At 40.7% G+C, this 27,386-nt stretch overlaps 1 protein-coding gene across 5 annotated transcripts in view; it reads right to left on the reverse strand.

Annotated features, from left to right (window-relative positions):
- The window catches only part of eps15 (epidermal growth factor receptor pathway substrate 15), a 177,921-nt gene that overhangs the window by 33,640 nt on the left and 116,895 nt on the right, over positions 1 to 27,386 (reverse strand). For all 5 annotated transcript variants that reach the window (XM_072574277.1, XM_072574278.1, XM_072574279.1 and 2 more), the window contains 6 exons: positions 17,589 to 17,750; positions 16,190 to 16,387; positions 13,530 to 13,736; positions 12,499 to 12,588; positions 7,126 to 7,222; positions 289 to 333 (listed from right to left, as the gene is read on the reverse strand). In XM_072574277.1, the coding sequence (XP_072430378.1) occupies positions 289 to 333; positions 7,126 to 7,222; positions 12,499 to 12,588; positions 13,530 to 13,736; positions 16,190 to 16,387; positions 17,589 to 17,750 (799 nt within the window). The remainder of the gene's footprint in view (positions 1 to 288; positions 334 to 7,125; positions 7,223 to 12,498; positions 12,589 to 13,529; positions 13,737 to 16,189; positions 16,388 to 17,588; positions 17,751 to 27,386) is intronic.

A 27,386-nucleotide genomic window follows, 5' to 3' on the forward strand; every position in this document is an offset into this window, starting at 1 on the left:
TTATTGTTGGCATATCGCAGCAATTTAATGCTGAAAAAATTTAAATGTTTGTCAACTGAGGTGGGACAAAAGACTCGGTAGTAGGATTACCCCTCCCCCAGTACACCTGATTCGCCAAGCCTGTTTTCACAGCTGAAAGTTCCACTTTATGATGGATGTTTCCTCATTCCAAAGTACTATCATTGCCTCCAAGTGAAAGGTCCAGAGGTGAAATTAGGTATGTTCTAATGCAAATAGAGCTTGCTGAAACTACTTCAGATTAAGTACACCACGGAGTACTTTTCTTACCTGCAATATCAACTTTTCCAAATGGATCATCTTTAAAGGGATCGCCTTCAAAAATAATTGAATAAAAAACATATTACTGCAAAACTAACAGATTCATCAGTAAGGGATTAACATAAATTATGTTGAATTTAAAAAGTCAATTTTGTTACATGACACACTTAGCCAAAGATTACGAATAATGGAGGGAGGAAAACAGGCCTTTGTTTCAATTGTGTGTATGGGAGACTGAATTATTGTGCATCCAAAATTGTATACTTTTCTTGAGTTTCTCACTGATTTTGACATATGCATTTAGCCTCAGCTCCAAAAGATTGTCTAGCTGTGGTAAAAGGGAACCAAGGTGATTAGTCTGGAAAATGCTGTGGTTATAGGGGTTTTACAATACAGGGTCATTTAATTATACATGGTGCAAGCATTACCACTGTTCAAAGGCCTTTGCTCAGCTCATCAGTATAGTATGCCAAATTCTCCTAATGCCTATAATTAATTGGGATTATGATTAATACTTTATATTTTGGATTTAAAATATATCCTTTGATTTGACTTCTGGTGGGAGTTCTAAATTGTAGGTGAATCTGAAATCATGCAATTCACATAAAATATCACACATCTGTGAAAGGGATGCTTCATCCAGAAAAAATTCTGTTTATTACATGAATAAATAATAGGTATTTCTGGGATAAAGCATGTTTCAGCAGTGCAATTTGGATATACATTGAAGAGGAGTTGGGAACGGTATTTCTGACAACACTTATCTTCGTTGGCAATAGCATGATTTGAGTGGGGATCAGGACGAGCACTTTGCTCTGTGCATGCACCAACGTGCAAGCCGAAATCTCTGCGTTGTTCCGCGTACACGCCAGTGTTCTTACCACTACACACAGGCGCTGGTCTTCGTGCTGTTCTGCACACGCGCAAAGTCTATCTGCTGTTCTGTGCATGTGTGCGGTTAGTGCGAAAGTCTTTGTGCCATTCTGCGCATGCGCAATCTGAGCTCCGGTCTTCATGCCGTTCTGCACATGCGCTGTTGGCAGCTGCCGACAAAGCAGCTTTCTGTAACAGCAGCTTTCTTACACTTTTTAAACATATTGTGTTAAATTTATTTTTGCTTTGTTAACAAGTAGGATTTCATAAAACATATAGAGCATTACAGCGCAGTACAGGCCCTTCGACCCTCAATGTTGCGCCGACCTGTCATTCCAATCTGAAGCCCATCTAACCTACACTATTCCATTTATGTCCATATGTTTGTCCAATGATGACTTAAATGTACTTAAAGTTGGCGAAACTACTACCGTTACGGGCAAAGCATTCCATACCCTTGCTACTCTGAGTAAAGAAACTACCTCTGATGCCTGTCCTGATCTATCACCCCTCAATTTAAAGCTATGCCCCCCTCGTGCTCACTGTCACGATACTTGGAAAAAAGCTCTCCCTGTCCAACCTATCTAACCCCCTGATTATCTTATATGTCTCTATTAAGTCACCTCTCAACTTTCCTCTCTCTAACGAAAACAGCCTCAAGTCCCTTAGCCCTTCCTCCTAAGACCTTCCCACTATACCAGGCAACATCTTGGTAAATCTCCTCTGCACCCTTTCCAAAGCTTCCACATCCTTCTTATAATGCAGTGACCAGAGCTGTACACAATACTCCAAGTGCAGCCGCACCAGAGTTTTGTACAGCTGTAGCATAACCTCATGGTTCCAGAACTTGATCCCTCTATTAATAAAAACTAAAACACTGTATGCCTTCTTAACAACCCTGTCAACCTGGGTGGCAACTTTCAAAGATCTGTGTACTGGACACCGAGATCTCTTTGCTCATCGACACTACCAAGAGTCTTACCATTAGCCTAGTACTTTGCATTCCGGTTACTCTGACCAAAGTTAATCACCTCACACTTGTCCACGTTTAACTCCATTTGCCACCTCTCGGCCCAGCTCATCTATGTCTCTCTGTAACCTACAACATTCCTCGTCACTATCCACAACTCCACTGACCTTAGGGTTGTCTGCAAATTTACTAACACACCCTTCTACGCCCTCATCCAGGTCATTTATAAAAATGACGAACATCAGTGGACCCAACACTGACCCTTGCAGTACATGACTGGTAACTGGACTCCAGGATGAACATTTCCCATCAAACACCACCCTCTGTCTTCTTTCAGCAAGCCAATTACTGATCCAAACTGCTATATCTCCCACAATCCCATTCTTCCGCATTTTGTACAATAGCCTACTATGGGGAAACTTATCGAACGCCTTGCTGAAATCCATATACACCACATCAACCAGTTTACTCTCATCTACCTGTTTGGTCACCTTCTCAAAGAACTCAATAACATTTGTGAGGCACGACCTACCCTTCACAAAACCATGCTGACTATCCCTAATCAAATTATTCTTTGCTAGATGATTATAAATCCTATCTCTGAGAACCTTTTCCAACACTTTACCAACAACTGAAGTAAGGCTCACTGGTCTATAATTACCTGGGTTGTCTCTACTCCCCTTCTTGAACAGGGGAACCACATTTGCTATCCTCTAGTCTTCTGGCACTATTCCTGTAGACAATGACGATTTAAAGATCACTGCCAAAGGCTCAGCAATCTCCTCCCTGGCTTCCCAGAGGATCCTAGGATAAATACCATCCGGTCCAGGGGACCTATCTACTTTCAGACTCTGCAGGATTTTTAATACCTCTATCTTGTGACCCTCAATCACACCTAGTCTAGTAGCCTGTATCTCAGTATTCTCCTCAATAACATTGTCGTTTTCTGAGTGAATACTGTCGAAAAATATTCATTAACTGCTTCCCCGTCTCCTGAGTCCACACACAACTTCCCACTATTATCCTTGATTGGCCCTAATCTTACTCTCGTCATTCTTTTATTCCTTGAACATCTATAGAAAGTCTTAGGGTTTACCCTGATCCTATCCACCAACAACTTCTCATGCCTCCTCCTGGCTCTTCTGAGCTCTCTCTTTAGGTCTTTCCTGGCTACCTTGTAACCTTCAAACGCCCTAACTAAGCCTTCACACCTCAGCCTAACATAAGCCTTCTTCTTCCTCTTGACCAGCAATTCCACTTCCTTCATGCTCTATAGCTTCCTTCCTGCCTGACAGGTACACACAGGAGCTTTTCCTTGAATAAGCTCCACATTCTTAATATGCCCACTCCCTGCACTTTCCTTCCCTATCCTGTGCTTCCTAAATCTTGCCTAATCGCATCATAATTGCCTTTCCCCCAGCTGTAACTCTTGCCCAGTGGTATACACCTATCCCTTTCTATCACTAAAGTAAACATAACAGAATTGTGATCGCTATCACCAAAGTGCTCACCTCCTTCCAAGTCTAACACCTGGCCGGGCTCATTACCCAGTACCAAATCTAATGTGGCTTTGCCCCTTGTTGGCCTGTTTATATACTGTGTCAGGAAGCCCTCCTGGGGATATTGGTACCCCTCTGGTTCAGATGAAGACCATCCTGCTTGGAGAGGTCCCACCTACCCCAGAAAGAGCCCCAATTATCCAAGAATCCAAAACCCTCCCTCCTGCACCATCCCCGTAGCCACGTGTTCAACTCCTCTCTCTCCCTTTTCCTTGTCTCACTAGCACGTGACACAGACAACAAACCAGAGACAACAACTCTGTTTGTCCTAGCTCTAAGGTTCCATCCTAGCTCTCTGAATTTCTGCCTTAAATCTCCATCTCTCTTCCTACCTATGTTGTTGGTGCCCATGTTGACCGCGACTTGGGGCTGCTCCCTCCCCCCACCTCCCCAGCCCCCTTAAGCATCCCAAAAACACAGAGACATCATGAACCCTGGCATCTGGGAGGCAACACATCAACCGTGAGTCTCTCTCATCTCTACAGAACCTCCTATCTGTCCCCCTAGCTATGGAGTCCCCAATGACGACTGCTCTGCTCCTCTTCCCCCTTCCCTTATGAGCAGCAGGGACAGACTCTGTCAGCAGGGACAAACCTTGCAAAAAACAGACTCTGTGCCAGAGCCCTTTGTCACACTGCTTTCCCCTGGTAAGTTTCCCCCCCCCCCGCCCCCCGCCCAACAGTATCCAAAACGGTATACTTATTGTTGAGGGGAATGGCCACAGGTGATCCCTGCACTGCCTGCCAGTTCCCTTTCCCTTTCAACCTTCATTCAGACTGCATTATACCTGTCAAAGAGTCATAGAGATGTACAGCATGGAAACAGACCTTTCAATCCAACCCGTCCATGCCGACCAGATATCCCAACCCGATCTAGTCCCACCTGCCAGCACCCGGCCCATATCCCTCCAAACCCTTCCTATTCATATACCCATCCAAATGCCTCTGAAATGTTGCAATTGTACCAGCCTCCACCACTTCCTCCGGCAGCTCTTTCCATACATGTACCACCCTCTGTGTGAAAAAATTGCCCCGTAGGTCTCTTTTATATCTTTACCCTCTCACCCTAAACCTACGCCGTCTAGTTCTGGACTCCCTGATCCCAGGGAAAGGATTTTGTCTATTTATCCTTTCCATGCCCTCATAATTTTGTAAACCTCTATAAGGTCACCCCTCAGCCTCCGATGCTCCAGAGAAAACAGCCCCAGCCTGGTCAGCCTCTCTCTATAACTCAAATCCTCCAACCCTGGCAACATCCTTGTAAACCTTTTCTGAACCCTTTCAAGTTTCACAACACCTTTCTGATAGGAAGGAGACCAGAATTGCACGCAATATTCCAACAATGGCCTAACCAATGTCCTGTACAGCCGCAACATGACCTCCCAACTCCTGTACTCAATACTCTGACCAATAAAGGAAAGCATACCAAATGCTTTCTTCACTATCCTGTCTACCTGTGATTCCACTTTCAAGAAGCTATGAACCGGCACTCCAAGGTCTCTTTGTTCAGCAACACTCCCTAGGACCTTACCATTAAGTGTATAAGTCCTGCTAAGATTTGCTTTTCCAAAATGCAGCACCTCGCATTTATCTGAATTAAACTCCATCTGCCACTTCTCAGCCCATTGGCCCATCTGGTCCAGATCCTGTTGTAATCTGAGGTAACCCTCTTTACTGTCCACTACACCTCCAATTTTGGTGTCATCTGCAAACTTACGAACTGTACCTCTTATGCTCGCATCCAAATCATTTATGTAAATGACAAAATGTAGAGGGCCCAGCACCGATCCTTGTGGCACTTCTCTGGTCATAGGCCTCCAGTCTGAAAAACAGCCCTCCACCACCACCCTCTGTGACGATGGGATTCTTATATTCGAGGAGCAAAATAACTTGACTGATTGATACCTGAGCCTTTGCACTCAGGCAATGCCCAAGTATATAACATATGCTCAGTAAGTCAAAAGTGGTCACTAGCAGCACTGAGTTCTTGTAGTGTACTGGCTATTACGTTTGCCTAACAAGCGAAAGGCCCCAGATTCAAAACTGGGCAGAAATGTCAACAGTTTAGGGGTCTTGTGGCACAGTGACATGATCCATAACCCTTGGATGCATTGAAGTTCCACTTGCTCCAGAGATGTCTCGCAACATTTGAACAGGTTGATTAAAAATATTTACAATATGAGCTAGTTATATTTCAGAATATCTGAAAAATACAACTCTGTCGTGGACCTCCCAGAAAAAGTAGAAAATTTCTTGAAGATTTCTGGCACACAATATGTAGCTTTTTATGCAGGATGTCACATGTTTTTCTCAAATTATTTACAAATTTTGCAACAAAGTTTTACAGGAATGAGGATAGCGACTTAAATTACACAGATTCTCCACAGTGTATTGAGTTAAATGCTGGTAGCTTTCTCTTCTCTCTCCCACCCCCCCATTCTGAATTGAACAAATCATGGCATCAGTTTCTCTCAAAGCATCAAATGACATGATTATCATTTAAAGTGAAATGGATGTGTTACAATAGATTTTTGATTTTACCAACATTTTCCAAAGATATTAGCTCATGTATTTTATTGTGTATTCACAATAATCTATGATATGGCAATATAAAGACTACAGTTTTACTTTCAGGCCATGTGTCAACACATCAGGAGCAACATAGATTCATAACCAATTCCTAAAGTATTAAAGCCAAGTAGAATCTTAGAGTCACACGGCACAGAAACAGGCAGTCCTGCGTCACTCATCCAGGCCGAACAAGTTTTGTAAACTGAACTAATCCCATTTGCCTGTGTTTGGCCCATAGCCCACTAAACCTTTCCGATCCAAGCACTTTTCAAAGTTGAAATTGTACCTGCCACAGTAGTACTGCAAGTTTCATTATTTAAACATCCAACGAGCTCAGTACAGTAAAAATGGATAATTTGCAAAGTTGGTGTTGAGTCTTTTCAAGTTAAGACAAAGTGAACAGCCTCAGATGAAATCCAAAATATAACAATTGGAGAATCAGAGCTCTGCACACATCTATTACTTCTGTCGTGGCAAAGAGTAACATACAACTCACAACATATATTGTTCAGTGCAGAGCTACTGATTCAAGACCAATACTAAAAAGCACCAACTTGTATTTATATAAGGTCTTGTGACTTTTGGACATCTCAAAACACTTTACAATGAATGATTACTGTGTTTAACCATATGAATAAAAAGCAGAGTTGCTGTCTGTCTTAAACTGAATTAATTTTGGAGTGTATGCAGTCCAAAAATTTAGTTCTTACGTGTTTACTTACAATATTAAATTTGGACTACACTTATGAAAGCTGGAATAGTAGCATGAGAGGCACAATCTGAAACTTAATTGTTACACATATGACTTTTTAAAAATTATATGAAGACAATGAGCTTCAAAATTTGAAATTAAAACCAAAATAATTGAACTTACTTCCAGTGAAAGGATCCGTCTGAAAGAAATCCAGATTTGAGTCTGGAATACTGTTGTTGTTTGTAGTTTTCGTAACTATTGGATCAAAAGGATCATCCTACAAGAAGCAAAAATAGATACACTCTATTTAGTTCTTCGAGGAAGTGACCAAGTTGATAGATGAGAGAAGGGCTGTTGATGACATATAAATGGACTTGAGTAAGGCGTTTGATAAGGTTCTCCATGGTAGACGAATGGAGAAAATGAAGTCACATAGTGTGCAGGGTGTTCTAGCTAGGTGGATAAAGAACTGATTGAGCAACAGGAGACAGAGAGTAGTAGTTGAAGGGAGTTTCTCAAAATGGAGAAAAGTGACCAGTGTTGTTCCACAGGGATCAGTGCTGGGGCCACTGTTGTTTGTAATATACATAAATGATCTAGTAGAGGGCACTGTTGGTATGATCAGCAAGTTTGCAGATGACACAAAGATTAGTGGAGTAGCAGAAAGCATAAGGGACTGTCAGAGAATACAGGAGGGTAAAGATAGACTGGAGAGTTGGCAGAAAAGTAGCAGATGGATTTCAATCCAGACAAATGTGAGGAGATGCATTTAGGCAAGTCTAATTCTAGAGCGAATTATACAATGAACGGAAGAGCCTTGGGAAAAGTTGATGGGCAGAGAGATCTGGGAGTGCAGGTGCATTGTACCCTGAAGGTTGCTGCACAGGTGGATAGAGTGGTCAAGAAGGCATATAGTATGCTTGCCTTCAGTGGATGGGGTATTGAGTATAAGAGGTAAAAACAATAACTGCAGATGCTGGAAACCAAATTCTGGATTAGTGGTGCTGGAAGAGCACAGCAGTTCAGGCAGCATCCAACGAGCAGCGAAATCGACGTTTCGGGCAAAAGCCCTGATGAAGGGCTTTTGCCCGAAACGTCGATTTCGCTGCTCGTTGGATGCTGCCTGAACTGCTGTGCTCTTCCAGCACCACTAATCCAGTATTGAGTATAAGAGTCATGTTAAAATTGTTCAAGACATTGGTTCGGCCGCATTTAGAACACTGTGTACAGTTCTGGTCGCCTCATTACCAAAAGGACATGGATGCTTTGGAGAGTGTGCAAAGAAGGTTTATGAGGATGTTGCCTGGTATGCAGGGTGCTAGCTGTGAAGAAAGGTTGAGTAGGTTAGATTTATTTTCATTCGAAAAAAGGAGATTGAGGGGGGACCTGATTGAGGTTTACAAAATCATGAAGGGTATAGACAGGGTGGACAGAAACAAGCTTTTTCCCAGGGTGAAGGATTCAATAACAAGAGGTTATGCTTTCAAGGTGAGAGGTGGAAAGTTTAAGGGGGATACACGTAGCAAGTACTTCACGCAGAGGGTGATGGGCGTTTGGAACGCGTTGCCAGCAGAGGTGGTAGAGGCAGGCACAGTAGATTCATTTTAAGATGCATTTGGACAGATGCATGATTAGGTGGGGAGCAGAGGGATACAGATGCTTAGGAATTGACCGACAGGTTTAGACAGTACATTTGGATGGGCTCAGGCTTGGAGGGCCAAAGGGCCTGATCCTGGGTTGTAAATTTTCTTTGTTCTTATGTACAAATTCATTAATTTTGGGTTGGATTTTACACAACAGGGTCCCTCGGCTAGATAAATAGAATGAGAGAATGAGAGATAGGTACCTAAGTGGAATGGTAATCCAGAACCCCCAAGCTAATGTTCTGGGGACAATGGTTTGAACCTTACCATGGCAGATGGTGAAATTTGACATCAGTTAAAAAGAAAATTTGAAATTAAAAAGCTAATGCAATGGTGACCATGTAACCCTCATCAATCGGTGCAAAAAAACACCTGGTGCACTAATCTCCTTTAGGAAACTGCCATTCTTACCAGGTCTAGCCTGTGTATGACCCCACACCCACAGCAATATTGTTAACCCATAACAGCTCACCGAAAGTCATTCAGTTGTATCAGTCCTCTATAAAGTCGAAAGAAAGGTGTGAAACCAAATGGACCACCTGGCATCAACATAGGCACTGGAAACAATAACAGCAAACATAGCCCTAACACTTCTTCTTAGTCCTCTTTGTCAAACTTTTGCCAAAATTGGGAGAACTGTCCCACAGACGAATTGAGATACAGCCTGACATAGCCATTCTTTCAGTGTCAGTGTCAGTGTCAGACTTAGTAGGGGCATGGAACGCACTGCCTGCAACAGTAGTAGACTTGCCAACTTTAAGGGCATTTGATAGGCATACAGATGAGAATGGACCAGTTTAGGTTAGATGGGCTTCAGATTGGTTTCACAGGTCGGTGCAACATCGAGGGCCAAAGGGCCTGTACTGCACTATAATATTCTATGTTCTACTTACAATGTTGCAAACAGCATCGTCATCATCCCAGGTATGTCCAATCCCAGCCGCAGGACAAACCCAGCAGAGTTCTTGATACCATAGTATACAGTTGGGAAGAAATTACCCTGGGAGATGGTAACCTCATGAACAGTCATTTCCCCACTCTACTACTATGACCAAACTGGGAGATAATCCTTGTTCAATCAAAAGTCTGGAAGGGCAAACCAGAAGCAGAACCAGTCACACCTAAAAATGAGAGTGTCAATTTGGCAAAACCACAACACAGGACACTCTGCATGCCAAACAGCAAAATCAGCATGTCGTGATGAAGGGCTTTTGCCCAAACGTAGATTTTCCTGTTCCTCGGTTGCTGCCTGACCAGCTGTGCTTTTCCAGCACCACTCTAATGTAGACTCTGATTTCCAGCATCTGCAGTCTTCACTTTTGCCTATGTAAAAGACAGGGCTAAGCAATCCCACAACTATCAAGTTATATCCAGCTCTGCAGTCCAGTCATGAATGGTGGTGAAAAACTGAACAAATAGGAGGGGAAGGTTCCACAAATACTTCTGTCCCCAACTGATAAGGTGTACATTAGTGCAAACGTTGGGGCTATCTTCAACCAGAGGTGAATTATTCATTTGGCACCTCGGGTCTCATCCAGACATCTCCAGAATCACAGGTGCCAATCTTCAAACAATTCTATTCGCGCTCTGTGATAACCAAGAAACAGCTGAAGATACTGCATACGAGAAAGGCTACGGAACTTAACAATATTCTTATTAAACATGTGTACTCCAGAACGAGTTGCTACCCTAGCCTAGCTATTGTAACACAGCTACAATGGCATTTATACAAATGTGCAAAATTGCCTATATTCACCCTGTGCACAGAAAAGCAGGGCAAATCCAATTAGCACCCTATCAGTCTGATCTTGATCAATAGTCAAGGAAGGAACTAGCAACAGTGCCATCAAACAACACTTACAAAGAAATAACCTGTTCACTGATGCTCAGTTTGGGTCCACCATGATCTTTTGGCTCCTCGTCTGATTACAGTCCTGATCCAAACACAGGATTATTAGCATGCCAAAGCAGCATGCAATAGATAAGGCTAAGCAATCTAACAATTAATGGATAAGACCTAGTTTTGCAGTCTGACCCAGTCATGATAGTGATGAATAATTAAATAATTAATACAAGGCAGTAGCTCCACAAATATACCCATCGTTAATGAAGGGCAACTCCAGCACATCAGTGCCAAAACACAAGGCTGAAAGGTGCATCCAGATTTGGGTTTGAAATACTGTTGTTATAAGCATTTTTTGTAATTAGCTAGAAGTGGTGAGTAGATGATTCATCTTGGCTTCCTCCTGAAGGCCCCTGCTTCAAGAAATGGCTGAAGGAATACTAAATGCTGCAAAGGCTATGTGCCCAGATAGTATTCCAACACTAGTATTAAAAACATCTGCTCCAGTAGCAGCTATGCCCCCAGACAAGCTGTTCCAGTACAGTCACAACGCTGGCATTTACCTAACAATGTGGAAAAATGCCCAGCTATACCCTGTCCAAAAAAACAAGCCAGGGTCTATTAGTCTACCCTTAGTCTAAGTTACAGAAGAGTTCGCCAACAGTACTAACAAGTGGCACTTGCAAAAGCAATAACCTACTCACTGAAACTCTGCCTGGGTTTTGACAGGCAACTCAGCACCTGACCTCATTAGAGCCTTGATTCAAACATGGATAGAACAGGTGATTTCCAAAGGGGAGGTAACAGTGACTGCCCTTGATATCAAAGCAGTATCTGACTATGGCATCAAAGAGCACTGGCAAAACAGGAGTCAATGGAAATAAGAGGAAACTCTCCACTAGTTGAAGACATACTAAGCACAAAGTAAAATTGTTATGGTTATTGGTGCCCCAAGGCATCTGTGCAGGTGTTTTTCATGCAAGTTTCCTCAGACCAACCATTTTTCGGTATTGCATTAATGACCCACCCATCACCATAAGTTCAGATGTGGGATGTTTGTTTACGATGGCACAATATTCGGCATCTGTGTGTTCATTTATACAGTACAAGTCAAGATGGAACAATAGCCACTTGCCTGGATGAGCGTAGCTGCAACACTGGAAATTTGTCATCATCAGGACAAAGTATCCCACTTGACTGGCACCCCATTCACCACCTTCAATATGGTCTTCATTTGTCACTGACACACATTGGCAAAGTGCCAACTGCAAGCTGCAATGCAATAACTCACCAAGTTTCCTCCAAAAGCACCCTCCAAATCTGCAACCTCTATCACTTACATGGACTAGGGCAGCAGATTCACAGGAACACCTCCAACTGCAAGTGTCCCTTCAAGCCAGACACTACCCTGACATGGAACTATCTGACTGTGCCTTCACTAACACTGGATCAAAAACCTGGAATTTGTTTTCTAATAGCACTGTCGCTGTGTGTTGCTGCAATCCAAGGGCAGAAGTTCAATACGAAACTTGCCCTACCTTCTCTTGGGCAAGTAGAATGGGCAATAAATCCTGGTCCAGCTATCCCATGATTGAACAACTAAAACCCATATGCCCATGACAATTTTAGCTAAATACTTTACATGTTTATACCAGTTGGAAAGATTCCTCGTAGGTATAAACAAAGATGTTTCAATAAATTTCCTGTCAATTTAATAACTTAGGCATTGCATTGTCACATAAGAACAACTAAGATGAGGTTTAAAGCTCAACACCAATTTTGTTAAATTTAAAAGGCTTTGTGAACATACTGTGTTAAAATAACCACAAGAGGCAGCAGTTAGCAGCAGTGGATTATTTCAAATTAGTGAAGGGACCCAAGGGGTGAGAAAGAAAGCAGAAAGAAAATGTGGGGAAAAAAGCTGTCCAAAATGACATCATCTACTTAATGCAACAATTAAGTTGAAGAGATACAGTTAGCCCCAGCCTAGCAGCTGGGCCATTTCATTCTACTTAAATTTAAACTATAGCACTGTTGCATGCAAAGACCAGCAATGGCCCAACTTACCTTTTCTGCAAGACTTGGCTGCTGAATTTCAGCTTGTTCTGTCTTTGTTTCTGGAGCATTTGAGATGGACTCCTCAATGCTATTGGTGACCTAGATAAACAACATTTTTTGACAAAATATTATTGTGATGTTTGCTGACAACTGTGCAGTGTTCAGTAATATTTGTGACTTTTCAGTTACTTTAGCAACCATATTTACATGCAGCAAGAACTGGATAATGCTCAGACTGAGTGGCAAGTAACATTTGCACCACACAAATGCTAGACAATAACCAGCCCCAACAAGAGAATTAAATCATTTCGTCTAGACTTTCATAGCATTATCACCATTAAATCACCCACTATCGACATCCCCAGGGTTACCATTGACCATTAAGTTAACTGAAGAAATAAATTGGCTTTCAGAGAAGAGGCTGAGCATTCCCATAGTAACTCACCTCCTGGCTCCTCAAAGTCTGTCCACCACCTACAAGGCACAAGTCTGGAGTGTCATGGAATAATTGCCCAGATGAGTGCAGTTCTAACCAACACTAAAATAGCTCAACACCATTAAGGACAAAGCAATTCATTTGACTAAATGTTCTTTGCACCACCTTAAATGTTGCTCCCTTCACAACCAATGCACAGTATATGTCATTTACAAGATGACTGCAGAAACTCTCCAAGGGTCCTTCAGCAGCTCCTACCAAATTCTGATCATTATCCCCTAGGAAGGTGTACAGGAGTAGGAGAAAGCTATCGCCTGCAAATTACCCTCCAAGCAACACACACCATTCTGACCTGGAACTATATTACCACTCCTTCCCTGCCATTTCAGTGTACACCATTGTTTCAATGTGACAGTTCACCATTACATTAAACTGCAATTAGGAATGAGCAACAAATGTTGGGATGAGCTAGTAATGCTCAAAAACTAGGAAAGAACAAAAAGTTAAATTTTCAAGATATATATAACATTGAGCAAATGCAAATATTGAATTTAAGATTTTAAAATCACAATATGTGAACTCAGTAGCATATGCAATGGCTTACCACTGCCTCGTTAATAACCGCTTCCTTCTCCAATGGGCTGTGCTTTTCAATATTTTCCTTGTGGTCAGTGGGCTCGCTTACACTGTTGCTGAAATCATACGGCTCAACACTACCATTGACAACAGCAGGTTGCACAGGACTACGCCAATTCATTTGATTGTTGAGGCTTTCCTCAGATTCTTGTAGTTCAGACAACTTAGATTTTGCCTTTGAATATAAAATTGAAGTAATCATGACACATGTCGGACAAGTATTTACCAGACAATCTGAAAGATTCAGCACACACCAATACAAACTTATAAAGCATCTTAAATACAGCAGAACTAATGTGAATATGAATTATGTAACATTTTGTGTATGAAACAGGCATTTTGTTAGGAAATACCAATATTATTTAACTGTAATGGAAATTGTATACAGCTAGAGTACATTTTTACAAGTTTTTTATTCTAGATTTTATTTCCAGATCTTTTACAATTCCAAACTGTTTTTGACTAATGATTTGGAGATGCCAGTATTGGACTGGGCTGTACAAAATTAAAAATCACACAACACCAGGTTATAGTCCAACAGGTTTAACCGGAAGCACTAGCTTTTGGAGTTCTGCTCCTTCATCAGGTGGTTGTGACAAGGAAGGAGCAGCACTCCGAAAGCTAGTGCTTCCAATTAAACCTGCTGGACTATAACCTGGTGTTGTGTGATTTTTAGTTTTTGACTAAGACTCACTTAGCAAATAAAAAGGTTACTGCATCCACGAAATCAAAATGCACATTACTCATTAGCAAGCAGTTTTAAAAAGCAGGTAATTATACACAAATCCAATGAATTGCAAATTCTTTCAATTTAGCTGCACTGATTGTTGCACATACTCAAGTCACCAGAAAACGAAACAAGTTTTTAATACAGGTAGTTTCAAAACTACAAAGCCAGACGTAGCAGTTTAAATTGCCCTGGATCAAAATTTGTAGCAAGAACATAAATGGTAATATAAACTCATGTCAGCTGCTCTTGTAGCACCATATACAACCACATAGGATTCAGAAGAATGAGTTACCAGTTACTGAACATTAAATACAGGGCTGAAAATGTGTTACTGGAAAAGCGCAGCACATCAGGTAGCATCCAAGGAGCAAGAGAATCGATGTTTCGGGCATGAGTCCTTCTTCAGGAATCGACGCTCATGCCCGAAACGTCGATTCTCCTGCTCCTTGGATGCTGCCTGACCTGCTACACTTTTCCAGCAACACATTTTCAGCTCTGATCTCCAGCATCTGCAGTCCTCACTTTCTCCATGAAATACAGGGGTTAAGTATAATATTTAATTCGCCTCTTCAGTATAAATTGTGTCTGCTTTGGTAATTTATTGTAATGAGCAGCGGCACAAAAATAAACTATGTAACTCACCCACAATGAATTGCCTCTATGAAGGGACACAACAGCACTCAAGGTGTCAATGTTGAGTTTATCCAAACAAAGAGATGACCACCCAGGTTAGAACAGCATGCACCTATTCGGTACTATTTATCATAGGGGTATGTCAACATCACAGATGACTTATGTCCACAACTTTTTCCAGCTAGTGACAGATCGGGTCTTGGGTCAGGTATGGCATGGTTACATACAAAGCCCTTAACGCCATCTAGAAAATTAATCAGACTGCAATCTGAGAAGTATTAAGTAATAATCACTCAAATGTCTCGAAAATAGAAGGTGGGCTGAACAATCCCAAAATCAACTGAATCAATCGGCCAGACTACACAAATCTTTTAAGAAAGTTAACAAATTCCATTCATGCTATTCAACCACACTGATTTAAAACTGACGTTCACAATACATTTGAACTTTAGTAGTCCTCAAAAAGATCATTTTCTGACTAGAAACACTTCAAAGCCATGTCCAGGTTACAAAGGGGAATATTTAAAACATTCTTTAGTCCACATCCTACTACAAAGTGAGAGGCTTAGCCTTTTCTTTTAATTGTTTGATGTGACAACAGCTTTAGAATAAGCTTAATTTAAAAAAAAAATCAGCATTATGTAATTTATATAGTTATCATTCAAAATTGACATTCACACTGTGCAACACCATCTAAATGACAACAAAACTTCCTGGTTTACTTAAACAAGCAAAGATTGTGGACAACAGCTATCATGCTAGAAATAACGTAGCAATCTTTGCTCAAAATATAAACCCATTTTAATGAATGTACACCAAAAAATACCCTCATTATAGCCAAATACAGCAGTAAAGACAGAAAAGACCATCTTTGCCAAAACCAAACAGGGCCTAAAGCCAATCACCAATATATCTAAAGATTAAAAATAAGGTTAAGCATTACCTAAATACTGGCCATGTTGAAAGAACTTGGAATTCAAAGCATTGCTCAGTTTGTTATCAAGTTCCAAAGTACTTCACAGCCAATGAATTACATTTTTAAACTATTGTCCTTGTTTTGTAGGAGATGTGACATTTATATTATGCATTTTTATAAATAAAGCAATAAAGAGTGAACTAAAATACATTGTACAATATGAAATTCTCATTGGATACTACTTTTGCTAGTATTTCTGATATTGCAGTAAATGATAAACATTTCAACCCTCCCTCTCAGATGTAATAAAATAATCTGCTATGATGTTTACAAACAATGACCCATTTACCTGACTAATCTCATGGTGAGATGTCTGTAGAGATTGCTGCATGGGCTCTAATTGCATTTGGCTGGCCTCCATACGTTCTTGCAGTTCTGCTGTCTCCAAATGAAGTCGGTTCAGCTCCTCCTTTGCTTTGATGAGCTCCTCTTCACAAGATAATATATGGGTTTCCTGAGCTGAAATTTCAGTCTTTAGAGATGAGATCTGAAACCAAAGTGAACAATGTGAATGTACAACAGATACAAACACATTTGATTTCTACTGAATTTAAAAAAGTACTGTTATGCTTTTTCTCTGTCGCCCTAAGAACGTGCTGCATTCTATTCTCCATAGGTTCAAACGTCACACTGTAATAGCATGCGGACCAACTTTTAACTTGGAATGACTGAATACGAGCTCTCCAGGACAGACATAGCAACCCTTGCAAGCAACAAGGAAAAGCAGGTTCTTCATTTGTTTGCCAGCCAGCACTCTGATGAAAACTTGACTTCTGGTTAAAGAGCATAAATTTGTAAAAATTAAGATCTCTCCAAGATTCAAATTCGCAAGGTTGCAAGAAAATATTACTGCTGTGGGCCTTGTTGCCAGAAGTTGGTTTGCGATTCTAAAACTGAGGGAAACAATTTCAACATGTGGCTCAGAAAAATGGACAGAAGCAAACATGTAAGAAGCTGGGAGTAACTGCAGACTCATTCCTGTAAAGAATGTAACATAATGCATAATGGGGTTACCACTTAAATAACTAAGGGATATCTGTTTAAGACCATTAGTTGGTTGCTAAAAAAAGTGTTTAGATGATGTTGATATTAGTTTATTACGGTAAAAGTTTGATATCTTGTTGCAATATACCTATGATTGTAGATTTAAATTCATATTACCTTTCCACTTCTTGAGCTCTTTCCACCAATTAGATGATTAATCTGTACAGTAACTCTTCTTACTCACTTAATAGCCTTAGCCAACAAAATCCTATCAATCTATCTCAGACTAGAAATTTTCAACTGATTGTTGTGGTTCTGTTCGCCGAGCTGGGAATTTGTCTTGCAAACGTTTCGTCCCCAAACTTTGAATTTTCAACTGATCCAACGTCCATTGTATTTTTGAAAAAACAGTAACCTTTATGAAGAAGATGTCTTCATTTGCTTCGCTATTATACAGTAAAGAACCTTTATTCCAGTCAGCAACTCCTTGGGACATGTGTAGCATTGAAATTTAAGCTGCACTGTCAGGAACGGAATTTTAATATGTCAAGTGTCTTCTGCAATTGCTTAGCAATAAGAAAATAAATGTAACATTTAAATAGGATATGACTTTAAGTACTGAAACCTTAGTTGAATGAATTCTATCAAGCACACCAATCCATTAACCAATCATGCATATCATTATAATCAGAACCAGGACTTACCAACTCTGTCTCTTCAGTGCACTTCTGTCTGATGTCATTAAGCTGCTCCTCCAATTGATGTTTTTGTTGATCCAAGCCATTGAGCACTTCTTGGACTTGTTGCCTCTGGTCTTGTAACTTTTGGAGGTTTGTACTTTCTTTATCAACTTCATCTTGGAGGTCCTGGAGACAAAATAGTCATTGTTACGAAAACACTTTTTATTACAAAAATGCATTTGTGTCTGATGTGGATTATTATTGCAATCGTCACAACAGAATTTTAATTTCACTACCTAGAACATTTTGATGAAAGCCTAAAGAATGATTCAAATTTGGGCTGGGTGTCCTCCTCTTTTGATGTATCATCCAATAATACAACAAGATGCTCGCTCAGATACTAAAGCAGATCATGTACAAATGCAACAAAATCTGGACAAGATCAAGGCTTGGGCTGACAAGTGGTAAGTAACATTTCGAACATACAAATGTCACACTATGACCATCATCAATAAGAGAAAAACTAATCACCATCCCTTAACATTCCATGGTGTTATCATGACTGACTCCCCCACTGTCAACATCCTGGGGGTTACCATTAGTCAGAAACTCAACTGGAATTGCCACATAAACACTTTGGCTGCAGGAGCAAGTCAGAGGCTAGGAATATTCTGGCAAGTAACTCACCTCCTGACTCCCTGAAGCCTGGCCATCATCTACAAGGCAGCAGTGAGAAGTGTGATGGAATACTCCCAGCTTGCCTGGATGGGTGCAGCTCCAACAACACTCGAGAAGCTTGGTACTACTGAGGACAAAGCAGCCCACTTGACTGACACCACAAGCATCCAATCCCTCTACCTCAGTAGCATCAGTGTGTACTGTCTACAAGATGAACTGCAGAATTCACCAAAGATCATCATACAGCACTTTCCAAAACCCAAGAACATTGCCATCTAGAAGGTCAACAGCAGCAGATATATGGGAACACCACCACCTTCAAGTTCCCCTCCAAGTCACTCACCATCTTGACTTGGAAATATCTCACTGTTCCTTCATTGTCGTGAGGTCAAAATCCTGGATTCCCCTCCTTAATCGCATTGTGGGTCTACACACAGATAGACAGCAGTGGCTCAAAAAGGCAGCTCACCACCACCTTCTCAAGGGTAATTCGTCATGGGCAATAAATGCTGACCAAATAGCAATGCCCACATCCCACTAATAAATTTAAAAAACAAACGTAACATAATAAAGTGACCCCACAGTATTTCACAGGAGAACAGTAAACTAGGCATGTGAGGTGTGGTGTTTGTCTTTTCACTTGCTGCTTCAAAACGATGATTTGCTTGTGCTTTCAGTTTACTGTGTTGCATGTGCTGTACTCATCTCTATATTAAGATCAAAGGGTGATCACTTTACTGAATGACTGTGCTCAGTCTACAAGAGTGATTCCCACTTATAGTTGCTTGCAATTTTTATTCTTTATCATGTTAATTGTTATTTATCCCAGCTTCACTCGACCCTGAGCTTTCAATATCATTCCAATGAAGCTTTTTTAGTCATTTTATTGCCTTCCAGACTAAACATTAAGTTCACCACTTTTAGATTCATAGATCACTTGCTTTTGAATATAGCTTTTGCTTTTGGGAAATTAAAATCTTAACCATGGAAAATGGGATAAATGTAATTAAGTGAAACTTGGAGCTTATTTTTTCATAAAATAAGGGCCAATGTCGACTTTAAAAGGCTAACAGGTCCAAAGCTAAGATCATAACGCAGCATATGAGCTTATAGAATTGTTTGCATTGCTTGCAATAAAGGGCAGAGCACACAATGTTTTTGTAGTTAGAGCTAAGTTTGTCTAAAAGCATTCAGTAAACAGAAAGATTGCAAAAACTTCAAATCAAAAAGAAATTTTAAAGGGTAACTTGATGTCACCACAGAGCATGGAGATGGGTAGAGTGTAGGAAGGTTTTCTTGTTTCAATTAATCATGGTGTTTGTAGAGATGGTTAGATACAGTTTAAATATGGTTTACAACTCATTAAAAGAGAACAGCTCAAGTAAATGACAGTTAAAAAGATGCGCATTATTAGCAGAGAAAATACTTCCATGTGTGGAACCCAGTTGAAATTTAATCTCAATCTGAATTTTGAAAATGAACAGATGATTTTCTAAGTCAGAAGCTACTGGAAAAATCTACTGTAATCCTCCGCAGAGCCTTGTGTCAAAAGAAAGCATCATGCAGATTAGTTTGAAAATATTAAGAAAGTGCCCAAAACAAGAGACTGAGGCATTAACAGGGAAGCAATGGCAAGTGGAAGGTGTCGAAGTGGAGCAGAAAAAAATTATCCAGAGGACTGGGCCACACTCCTGGGGTTCCTATAGAAATAAACAACTTTAAAATTGATGTATAAGAAAATTCTTGGAAACTGAAAAGTAAACCTGAATGCAAAACATGCATAGTTGTAAAACAAAAAGTTAATTCAATAGTGTTTAATTAATATAAAATGAAGTTTGTTTTGTTTCAAAGAAAATAAAAATCTTGTAGTGTAATATTATAGATTAAAATGAAATGTTGGAATTTCTCTTTAAATGTAGATGATCCCTATCTGGATCAGAACCAATGTGTCATTTTCTCTAAATCAACAGGTACTGGCATTGAGTTTGTTGTAATCATTCATATTTCTCAACCCATCTATTGTTAGTTTACTCACTCCATTTCTACTCTCCTGTGCCTTGCACTATGCTTTTTTTGTCACTTAGCCACACCCGCAGCTTGGCTGTTCCAGTACAAGTACAATACTTGTACAAAGATGCGCATGTTAGGTGAATTGGCCATGCTAAATTACCCAGTGTTCAGGGATGTGTCGGTTAAGTGCATTAGCCATGGGAAATGCAGGGTTTCAGGGATAGGGCAGGGGGATGCATTTTGGAGGGTCGTGTTGATTTGTTGGGCTGAGCTGCCTGTTTTCACATTGTGGGGATTCTATGGATTCAATGAATACTTGATAGCCTATCTGGCAGTTTGTAAAATTGCCCAGGTATGTCCTGATCACAAAAAGTAGGACAAATGCAATCATGCTATTATGCTCATCATCTTCCTCTCAAATCACTAAAAAGTACTGCCAAGAGCAATGCTCAAAATACACAGTGGAGAGGAGCAAATTTGACCCTGAATTTCCCAGATGACCCAGGAAAATTCACAACAGAAAAGCCATGACGAATAGAATGGAAGCATTGGGAGAGAAGTTGCACATCCATGTTTGCTGCAACATGAGAGTGGAACAATCTATGATTGAAGAGCAACAAGTAGCTAGATAATTAAGTGCCAACAGTAAGAGTGATGCAAGAAGAGTAGAATGGTGGGTGAGTGTTCTGGCAGCTGGTGGAGATGAAGTTTGGAGTGTTGTGAGCAGGATCATGAGCAATGGCCTGGAGCCAAGAGCCAGTTGACACAGTAAAGCTTTTGCTCAATTCTTAAATGGAGATTGAAATTTGAGGTGCAGTAAAAAAAAAGGTTACTAATTGCTTGGTTAGAATATTCCAGCACTGCGAGGTATGTTCAGGATGAAGACTTTTCGTACTTAGAAGTATGTGCCAGTTAATTTCACCATAAAACCTTTGTTACCAACTTATCTTGTGGTCTTGCACCATAAGATAGAGGAGCAGAATTAGATCATTTGACCCAGTGAGTCTGCTCCGCCATTCCATGATGGCTGATAGGTTTTTCAACCCCTTTCTCCTGCCATCTCCTGATAACCCTCGATTCTCTTACTGATCAGGAACCTGTCTTAGTAGGCTGGCCTTCACAGCTTTCTGTAGCAATTACTTCCAGGGTATTGGCCCTTTGACTGAAAAAATACCTCATCTCAATTCCAAAGGATCACCCCTTCAACTGTGAGGCTGTGCTCTCAGGTCTTCGAGTGTCCTACTTGTGTAAACATCTTCCCCACATCCACCCTAACCAAGCCTCTCAGTATTCTCTAAGTTACAATCAGATTGTCTATCATCCTTCTAAACTCCATTGAGCAGAGACCCTGACTCCTCAACTGCTCCTCATATGATAAGCCATTCATCTCTGGTATCATTCATGTAAACCTCCTCCAGAACCCCTACAAGGCCAGCGTAGCCTTTCTCAGGAATGGGGCCCAAAAGTGCTCACAATATTCCAAATGCAATCTGACCAGAGCCGTATACAGCCCCAGCAGTACATCCCCACTCATACATTCTAGCCATTTTGAAATGAATGCTAACACTGCATTTAGCCTTCCTACCTGCCAAGTAACCTGCATGCTAACCTGAAGAGAATCTTAGACTAGGATTTTCAAGTGCCTTGATGCTTCAGATTTCCAAAGCCTTTTCCCATTTAGAAGATAGTCTAAGCTTCCCTAAGTGCATTATCTCACACTTTCTCACTTGGTATTCCATCTGCCACTTCTCTGCCCACTCTGCTGGCCTGTCCAAATTCTTCTGCATCTTTTGTTCCTCCTCTACCTACCTTGATAATGTATCAAGAAATCATTTCCCTTGAACATTGTGGCTTTAAGTTAAATGGGTTGGTAATTGAGAATAGTGTTGAATTTTTATAAATTCTGCCTTTGTGCAAATCCAAATACGCACAGTGAACACAATTACTGAAAGTAATGTTATAAAGTGACTTCATTACCCAATAAATGGAGTGAACGAGAACATAAAAGTAGCCGCGAAAGCTAAAAAGCAGTCCCCAACAATCAAAACATAACATTCAAGAGAAACTCTTGGGTGAAAACAAGTGCACCCTGGTCACCATGGCTATCAAGTGGCATGCACACAGCAACAACCCATTCACTGATCCTAAGTTTAGGTTCCATCAAGTCTAACAGCTGCTGACAACATCACAGATCTGGTACAAATCCGGACAAAACAGCTGAATTTCCAGAGATGAGGAAAAAGCAACCCCTGCCCAAGTCTGAGGGTGGCATCAAGGAGACCAAGCAGAACTGGAGGTGTCAATGGGAATTGGGAGGAGTGTCCTCTGTTTAGAGTCACACCTAGCACAAAGGAAGATGGTTGTGGTTCTTGTTGGCCAACCATCCCAGTTCCAGGCATCAATGCAACAGTTCCTCAGCATAGTGTTCTAGGCCCAACTGTTTCAATGACTTTGCTCCTGCATAAAGTCAAAAGTGGGAATTTTCACTGATGAATGCACAATGTTCAGCACAAACAAACAGATATTTGGTAGTACAGACTTCGAATTCTGTACAGAAGAGGGAGATCTTGTAGACTGATTTCTCTTCGAGAGAGAAACTCGAAATGAAATCATACCACACAATATATACACAGGAGAAAAAAACGTGCTGAATAGTCAAAGATTACTGAATGGGAAGTGGACTCTAGGGCTGACACAGTGCATTAAAAAAAGTAACAGAAGTTCGCAAGTAGTTCAAAAAAAATGTACAAGCATTTAACATTCTATTTGTCTGCAGACATGAAGTGTTATAAAGAGTTTCTAATGCAACATACATGCCATGTAAGTACCAAGCAAAGTCGATCTCCATTATGTATGAATTTAACCATCTTCCTTTGATATTTAATGCCATTATCATGTGAATTCTCCGCCTGCTTTGACATTGCCTCCTCCCCGGCCCCAACAACCATCATACCACCTCAAAGTTAGCTCTAGTTCTCTCAGATGCTCCTAACCGGTTGTGCAATTTCTGAATTTTGTTTTCATTTCACATTTTCAGAACCAGTGCTAAATCACTTACTTTCCACCATCGGGGTGTTTCATCTACTTGTTCTTCAAGAAACTCGAAATGCAGAGCAGAGGGATCTTGGTGTCCATGTACACAGATCTCTGAAAGTTGCCACCCAGGTAAATAGTGCAGTGAAGAAGGCATATGGCGTACTGGCTTTTATTGGTAGAGGAATTGAGTTCCGGAGTCCTGAGGTCATGCTGCAGTTGTATAAGACTCTGGTGCGGCCGCATCTGGAATATTGTGTGCAGTTTTGGTCGCCATACTATAGGAAGGATGTGGAGGCACTAGAACGGGTGCAGAGGAAGTTTACCAGGATGTTGCCTGGTATGGTAGGAAGATCCTATGAGGAAAGGCTGAGGCACTTGGGGTTGTTTCCATTGGAGAAAAGAAGGTTTAGGGGTGACTTGATAGAGGTGTACAAGATGATTAGGGGGTTAGATAGGGTTGACCGTGAGAACCTTTTTCCACGTATGGAGTCAGCGATTACAAGGGGGCATAGCTTTAAATTAAGGGGGGGTAGATATAGGACTGATCTTAGGGGTAGGTTCTTCACTCAGCGAGTCGTAAGTTCGTGGAATGCCCTGCCAGTAGCAGTGGTGGACTCTCCCTCTTTATGGGTATTTAAGCGGGCATTGGATAGGTATATGGAGGATAGTGGGTTAGTGTAGGTTAGGTGGGCTTTGATCGGCGCAACATCGAGGGCCGAAGGGCCTGTACTGCGCTGTATTCTTCTATGTTCTATGTAAACTGAAATTGTATTTAGTTTGGTCAATTATGTTATTGCAATTTGGTCTTCCTTATTTCATCAGTATTGCAGTAAGACATCTGATTCACTGCTCCATTTTCCCAAAGGCAGTCAGCATTCTTCTACATTACACACATTTTGTTTTAACAGAAGAGGTAACAGCCAACCGTGGAAGACAAGGAGGTTACAAAAAAAAACCTTAAAAGGACAAAGTTTACAAAAATGCAAAAACAAAAGCAAAGATCTTTACCAGAAAAGCAAAGATCAAAATGGAACAAAAAGGTAGTAAGAAATATATTTTAAAAAAAAGGGAGAATGGCAAGAACCTTACAAGGAAAATTTAAAAAAAGGAATGTTTTAACAATTGTATCAGTAAAGAGGGAATGGCCGAAGACCAACACAAGATCAACAAAAAATTATGAAATGCATTTTTATAATTGTATCAGCAATTACAGTGGAGAAATGGGCTAATATGTCAGACATCCTAACTTTGAATCAGGAAGTAAGATTCACCCAAGTAAAATAATATAAAAATTGATTCGAGTGACAAATCCAAAAGCATTAAAATGTCTTCCATCCTTGTTTATAAAAAGGAAGTCAGTGAAAACATTGCAGGTGTGGTGACCATAATTTTTCAACATGTTCTCAGTTTTAACTTTGTCGCTGTAACTTTAATTCATGGTGATACTGCACCTTTGTGGGCGGCATGGTGGCACAGTGGTTAGCACTGCTGCGTCACAGCGCCAGAGACCCGGGTTCATTTCCCACCTCAGGCTACTGACTGTGTGGAGTTTGCATGTTCTCCCCATGTCTGCGTGGGTTTCCTCCAGGTGCTCCGGTTTCCTCCCACAGTCCAAAGATGTGCAGGTCAGGTGAATTGGCCATGCTAAATTGCCCATAGTGTTAGGTAAGGGGTAAATGTAGGGGTATGGGTGGGTTGCACTTCGACAGGTCGGTGTGGACTTGTTGGGCCGAAGGGCCTGTTTCCACACTGTAATGTAATCTAATCTAATGTAACCCTGCAGTTCAGGTAAAATTGAATTCCATTTATTTGATAATGGTGAAAAATTCTGTTCTCAAAGAAATGAGAGGAATTTGATCAACTCAAAGACTTCACAGCTCCAAATCTTACAAATCAGCAGTTTTAAATGAGATAGAACAAGATCACCTGAATTTTAGATTTAAAATACAAAGGCTTTTAGGTGCTATTATTTTAAAATAACTATAATTAAACAAACGTCTAAAGCAAAAAAAAACTGCAAACGTTTTCGTAATCCATTCCAGAGACTCAAAATATGTGAAAACATTCTGCTAACATTGCATGAAACTCATTATTTAATGTTGATCCATTTTAATGTAAATTATTCGCAGAGATACAAAACTTCACACAACTTAACGAGCAGGACTGAGATACTAATTTAGTTATCAAAATATTTACATTATTGCTACGGTTTAGTGCACTCAATGAAAAGTCCTTCAGTATAACCATCACTACAGAAGGATATTTTAAATGTTTAGTCATCTACTTTGACTACGTACATTTGCAAAGAAAATCAAATTTCTCTCTCAAACAGATATTCCGATTTGAATTGAATTTATTAAAGGGCGGCACTGTGGCTCAGTGGTTAGCACTGCTGCCTCACAGCACCAGGGACCCAGGTTCGATTCCAGCCTTGGGTGACTGTTTGTGTGGAGTTTGTACATTCTCCCCGTGTCTCCGTGGGTTTCCTCCCACAGTCCAAAGATTTGCAGGTTCAGTGAATTGGCCATTCTAAACTGCTATAGTGTTAGGTGTTTTAGTCAGAGGGAAATGGGTCTGGGTGGGTCTGGGGCGGTGTGGACTTGTTGGGCCAAAGGGCCTGTTTCCACATTGCATGGAATCTAATCTAATTTAAAAGTAGGGCAATGCATGGAAATCAAATATATAACAGCTAATAAAGGTATGATGAATGTATATATATTTTGACAGGGACTTTGTTTCTTAGTCAATTCCTTGTGGAGCTGTAGGTTGCACACAGTTTGATGTGCAACCTACAGCTCAGGTTTTGTTTCCAAATTTTCAGGAAGTAACAAACACTGAATTTGGAATACTTGTTTTGGTACCTTCACCAAAGTAGGCATAGTTAAAATGCAGATATGACAGTCTTCTGATAAGAGTCTTACCAATCTACACAAAGCTAAAGAAACAATCCCAACAATTTTGAAACTGGTACAATATACGCCTGTATGTATAAATAGATTTCATTGAGTGGGCTGCAACACTCCATTTCAAAATTTCTCAAAACTGTCCATGTCAAAGTGAAGTCCACAGTGGAAAAAACAATTTTAAAGCTTCAATATTAATTTATAGTGTCAGTTACATAGCTGCTGACAATTGATATAATACTATTTACTAACTGCAGACACTTATCTGCAGATATTTCTTCTACCCATTCATCACTTTCGTACATGATCTGGCTCAATCCCTAAATTTATGACACACAGTTGCACTTTCATTGTTTAAGACAATACTCTTGCTTTGCCTAACAATAATTTTTCTCCCACCCAAATTAACATTTCACACCATATTGGAATGTTGTCTCCAAGCACAACATCACAGGAACTACAACTCTCATTATGTACTTGCATCACCAACCCTTCACTTAGTTGACAGGTCTGATCAGTTCATGCAAGTAAGGAAACAAGAAAAAAAACGGTCAAAAGCCAAAAAAAGTGCAACAATGGTGGTAACTCAACTGTATACAGGGGTCACGATTTGGAGATGCCGGTGTATAAAGTTAAAAATCACACTACACCAGTTTATAGTCCAACAGGTTTATCTGGATGCACACTAGCTTTCAGAGCGTTGCTACCACCTGATGAAGGAGCGACGCTCCGAAAGCTAGTGCGCTTCCAATTAAACCTGTTGGGCTATAACCTGGTGTAGTGTGATTTTTAACTTTGTATACAGGGGAACCTCGATTATCCGAATACCAATTATTCGAAAATCGGATTATCCGAAAGAGATCTCTAGGTCCCAACAGAAACATTACATCAAAGATGTGTGTCCAACACTGATCGCATCTTTTGTTTACAATGACTAAAAGTGCTGTTGAGAACAGTCCTGGACTGATGGGAGCGCAGGCACCATCTTTAAATGACTGATCTCCCACCCCCTCTCTGTCTCTCCCCACACTTTCCCTGGAGTTCTACACAGGCATGTACCCTGAACCCACCCCCCCCCCCCCCCCCCCCTTCCGCAGATAATCTCTCCAACATTGTCCTGTACAGGGCAAAGGTGGAACCTGTCAAAATGTTGCAGTAAAACATTGTGTGCACGCGCACGTACGTGCACACTATT

The sequence above is a fragment of the Chiloscyllium punctatum genome, chromosome 7 (genome assembly GCF_047496795.1).
Source record: "Chiloscyllium punctatum isolate Juve2018m chromosome 7, sChiPun1.3, whole genome shotgun sequence".
Classification (NCBI taxonomy): domain Eukaryota; kingdom Metazoa; phylum Chordata; class Chondrichthyes; order Orectolobiformes; family Hemiscylliidae; genus Chiloscyllium; species Chiloscyllium punctatum.